The 4,752-nt window shown below is 40.6% G+C and overlaps 1 protein-coding gene across 1 annotated transcript in view; it reads left to right on the top strand.

Annotated features, from left to right (window-relative positions):
- The first annotated feature begins 1,141 nt into the window (after positions 1 to 1,141).
- NDUFC1 (NADH:ubiquinone oxidoreductase subunit C1) overlaps positions 1,142 to 4,752 on the top strand; it is a 4,147-nt gene continuing 536 nt past the window's right edge. The window contains exons 1-3 of the mRNA XM_077755963.1: positions 1,142 to 1,251; positions 1,586 to 1,689; positions 3,914 to 3,993. Of these exons, the coding sequence (XP_077612089.1) occupies positions 1,185 to 1,251; positions 1,586 to 1,689; positions 3,914 to 3,973 (231 nt within the window). The 5' untranslated portion in view covers positions 1,142 to 1,184 and the 3' untranslated portion in view covers positions 3,974 to 3,993. The remainder of the gene's footprint in view (positions 1,252 to 1,585; positions 1,690 to 3,913; positions 3,994 to 4,752) is intronic.

The following is a 4,752-nucleotide window of genomic DNA, read 5'->3' on the forward strand; positions in this document are numbered from 1 at the left end:
AGCCCCACATTGGGCATTAGAGCTTACTTTAAAAAAGGAAAGAAAGAAAGAAACAGAGATTTGCTGACATTCATTATGCTTCTAGATGGCCTTAAGTTTAAAGGATTAAGATGTTAAAATTTACTATTTCTTTTACCTACATATATATTTTTCATGGTCTTTTTTATACATCAGATTGAATTGAGAATTGAACGCACAAAATCTAGCTCAATTGTGAAAGATATTTATTGTCAATACAATGTCTTTGGTAGCCCAAAACAAGTTGTTTACAACTACTGAACACTCTGAGCTTCCCAAGGACTCTGTAGGATAGGTTTTATGTTACAGCTATAAAAGGAGGCATAGAGAGATTAAGTAATTCGCCTAAAAATCAACAGCTAAAAGGTGGACTACAGGAATGGCAATTTGAACTTGACACTTTGAACCCTGTTCTACAGCTCATGGCCCCAGAGGACTGTCAAAGCCTGTTAGGAGAGCTAACAAGGATCACTAGATGTGGGGTCTGAAGACCTTAGTCTGAATCACACCTCCTGGGACTGTGGGGTCCTGAGCCTGAGCCAGTCAGGGCACTTCCAAAATAAGAAGATTCTTTTCCCCACAGTGCTTTACTACAATAGTGTGTGAACAGACTTTTAGGAACTGTTGAGAGGTCATTTGAAGTATGTTTCACCTTGGATGAGTAACTTGCCTTCCTCGAGTTTCATCTGTAAACTGAAGATAACAAGGCTTATCAAGCGGTCATTGTTAAGATTAAACGAGACAACACATGTAAGGCATATGATGCATAATGCAGTGTCTGGAACACAGAATTCAATCAAACTGCTAGTTATTACACAACATGACCCTTCATTTTCAGTTTTCTGGCTCATGTGGCAAGATTTTAGTTAATCTCTTGAGTATCCCTTGGGCTAAGGCCTGAAATTAACTCCCAGAGGACAGAGAAGGGGATAAATTTCCCTTCCCCACCTTTTAGTCATTTCCTTTCTAACCTCATTTTATAGATAGAAGGCTCAGACCGATAGAGCCAGGGTACCTGGCTCCTACCGCGATTCTCCGGAGTCAACACCTCGACACAGCCTTGCTACGGCGGCGAGTCCCGCACTTTGTTCCGCCAGGGGGCGCTCGGCCAGGCGCCGACTCCGGAGGAGACGGGGTTGGGGGAAGGCGGAGCCCGGCCCGGCAAGATGGCGTCGCCCGCGTTATTGCGCCCGTTTTCCAAGCTGCTGGCTGCGGCCAGGATCCCAAGTGGCTGTGAGTGTCCATCCTCGCCCAGGCCGACCCGACCCCCGCTGTCTACCACTCCCAAGGGGAACCCAGTCCGCAGGAGCGGGGCGGCTGCGGGCTGGGCTCATCCTGCGGTGACCTTCGTCGGCCTGCGTCCGGATCTCAGCCCTGACTCCGGGCTCCCCATCACCCGCCGCCGACCCTTCTCTTAATGCCACTCGACCACCCTGAACCTATTTCCTGGCCTGTTTAAGTGAGGGAGGGCAGTGATAAGGGAGAATTAAATGCAATAAAATGTAAATGTTAGGGTTTTTACTACAAGCCAATACATTATAGATTTACAGACTCTGACCCCTTTCAGCTTCAGCAAGATCGAAGTTCTACGTTCGGGAGCCGCCACATGACAAACCTGACTGGCTGAAAGTTGGACTGACCTTGGGCACCTCTGTCTTCTTGTGGATCTATGTGAGTTTTTACTCCCTTAATGTCATGAGATCCCAACACAGTGGGGAGGAGAAATGTCAGTGTGAGATTGTTGCTGCGCAAATCTCCCATTCATTAGGATGTGTATGAAATTGCTAATTACGTATTTCTTCATAAGGGAAGTCCCAAAGACTAAAAAGAAACATTAAAGATTTCAGCGATATTGAGGATATGATGAAGCTGAAACTTCTGTCATTCATCACTAATTAGCATGGTTTTGTGATGAATGGCAGTTTTACTAAATATTAATTGTACTTTGTTTCCTAATGAGAACGGAGGATGGTTGGGTTTTATGAAGACACTTTTTTCCAGGCGCCATAGGAACAAATAATCAATGAATAAAGTATACAAATTAAATACCACTAGACTTCCAAAACGTAAGATTTTAATCAATGTTTGCATAAATACATTGTTGGGAATTGTACTTAATGTGTTGCACTTTTTTTTTGTCTTTACACTATGCCTTTACCTGTAAAAACTCATTTAATCTTTCCAGCAACACTATGTGGTAGGTACTAATATTGTTGACTTTATGCACATGAAGAAAACACTTGGAGAAATTAGTTTGCTGAACCCCTCCCTTCTCTCTGACCTAAGAGTTATGCTACAGGGGCACCTGGGTGGCTTAGTCGGTTGAGCGTCCGACTTTCGCTTAGGTCATGATCTTGAGGTTCCTGGGTTCGAGCCCCTCGTCGGGCTCTGTGCTGACTGCCAGCTCAGAGCCTGGAGCCTGTTTCGGTCTGTGACTCCCTCTCTCTCTGACCCTCCCCTGCTCACGCTGTCTCTCTCTCTCTCTCTCTCTCTCTCCTAGAAATAAATAAAACATTTAAAAAGAAAAGAAAAGAGTTATGCTATAGACCACTGTGAAATACTGCCTCTAAGTAATTTTTTTTAAAGTTGACTCAAAGTATCTGTGCTACATCAGTGTTTAAAATGTTTTGTTTTATAGCTAATGAGTTTTGGTCTTCTCCCACTGCTTTCTACCTCCAACTTCTAGGTCTCTTATTTGGGATTTTCTCATTAAAATGGCTTGTTCAGGGTCACCAGGGTGCCTCAGTCAGTTAAGCGTCTGACTCTTGATATCAACTCAGGTCTTGATCTCAGAGTCGTGAGTTCAACCCCACATCGGGCTCTTTTTCTAAGCCAACTTAAAAAAAAAGTATAAAATGGCTTGTTGACATGGGAGGGAGTAAGAGATGTTGAAAGTCATTTACAACTAAACAACAACAGTAACTAATCCTTATTAAAATAATATTTGTTGCGATGACATTTTAAAGTTTTTCCCCCCAAAAAACTTGATTGCTGCTGAGAGCTCTGATTGAAATTGGATCTTCGATTGCATCAAATGTCACCCTGTATCAACCATTGTTTGGATATTCTGTCATATTCTGTTAGACAGTGGTTTTAAGAAAGTGTCTATCTCCGGGGCGCCTGGGTGGCTTAGTCGGTTAAGCATCCGACTTTCGCTTAGGTCATGATCTCGCGGTTCGTGGGTTCGAGCCCCGCGTCGGGCTCTGTGCTGACTGCCAGCTCAGAGCCTGGAGCCTGTTTCAGTCTGTGACTCCCTCTCTCTCTGACCCTCCCCTGCTCACGCTGTCTCTCTCTCTCTCTCTCTCCTAGAAATAAATAAAAAATATTTTAAAAAATTAAAAAAAAAGTGTCTATCTCCCACAACATCTAATTAATACTCATATAGTTGGGGGATGGGGTTGGTCATTCACTAACAGTGTTCAAACTTCTAAGGTTAGAAGTATAACACACCCACCAACCAATCTGGACCTCATTTAAGAACTCAGTTTTGGTTGGTTGTGTTGGTTTAGCTCCTCTATGGTAAGTTATTTATTACACTACCCCCTGAATGAAATAATGTATTTGGCAGAAAGTTGAATTTAAACTTGTAAGGGCTGCTGTCTCAAATTTAGCCCGCTAAACTGAAGTGAACAAGAATATGCCCTTCACAGTTTTTGGACTTTTGCATCACTTAGCCTTTTATTTTTAAATAGGATAGTTGTAATTCTTTTTTGCTTTTCCAACTTTGTTTAGAAAAACAAATTCAGGTCTCAGTGCCCCATGACCTATTTGTTTTAACCTATTCTTATTTCTTTTGTATACCTTTTATATACCAGATGTAAGTATCATTAAGTAGCCTCTTCTTTTAAGTTGCCAGGAAGATTACATTTCTAATTTTAATTGTTACCTACTCTAGCTCATCAAACAACATAATGAAGATGTTTTAGAGTATAAAAGAAGAAATGGGTTGGAATAAACTATTGAAATACTAATACAGTAAGTATGCAATTTTATAAGATTAATAAATTATGCAAGTTAATTTGACCTCTTTAAATAGTGTATTTTGGTTGTTTTTTAATTGGGCTTATACTTTTTTTTAAGTGTTTAAGATTTTTTTTAATGCTTATTTTGAGAGAGAGATTGTGCACATGCATGAGAGAGAGCTCAGAGGAGGGGCAGAGAGCTAGGGAGAAAAAGAATCCCAATCAATTGTGTACATATTATCTATTTGTCATATACAGTACTTGAGTATAAATTTCATAAGAACGCAAACCTTGTCTTTTTTAATCGTAATGTACCCAGCAAATTGCCCAATGCCTGGGCCTACAGGAACTTAATATTTGTAGAATGGATGAATGTATATGGGCAGTAGACCGGGAAATCTTTTACCATATGACCATTTCATTATGATTGTCATTACAACTAGCATCCAACTGGACAGTTCCTGATAAAATCTGTCAGGAACAAGATACTATACTCTACATGCTCTATGATTTAAAAAAAAGAGTGAGTTTATTTTATATGTCGACATATATTTGTATATACATAGTATATTTCTAAAAATCTTTTTAAAGAAAGTATTATTCCTTTTGTAAAATGAATACTCTTACAAATCTCAACTTTCATGGACTAGGTTGATGAAAGTAGGTAACTTACATCTGTTTGATAATAAAATAGTAAATACTAGCATACACTATTAAAAAAAAGATTGAACGGGGCGCCTGGGTGGCTTAGTCGGTTAGGCGTCCGACTTTC

This window comes from Crocuta crocuta, unplaced genomic scaffold, assembly GCF_008692635.1.
Source record: "Crocuta crocuta isolate KB4526 unplaced genomic scaffold, BGI_CrCroc_1.0 scaffold112, whole genome shotgun sequence".
NCBI lineage: Eukaryota > Metazoa > Chordata > Mammalia > Carnivora > Hyaenidae > Crocuta > Crocuta crocuta.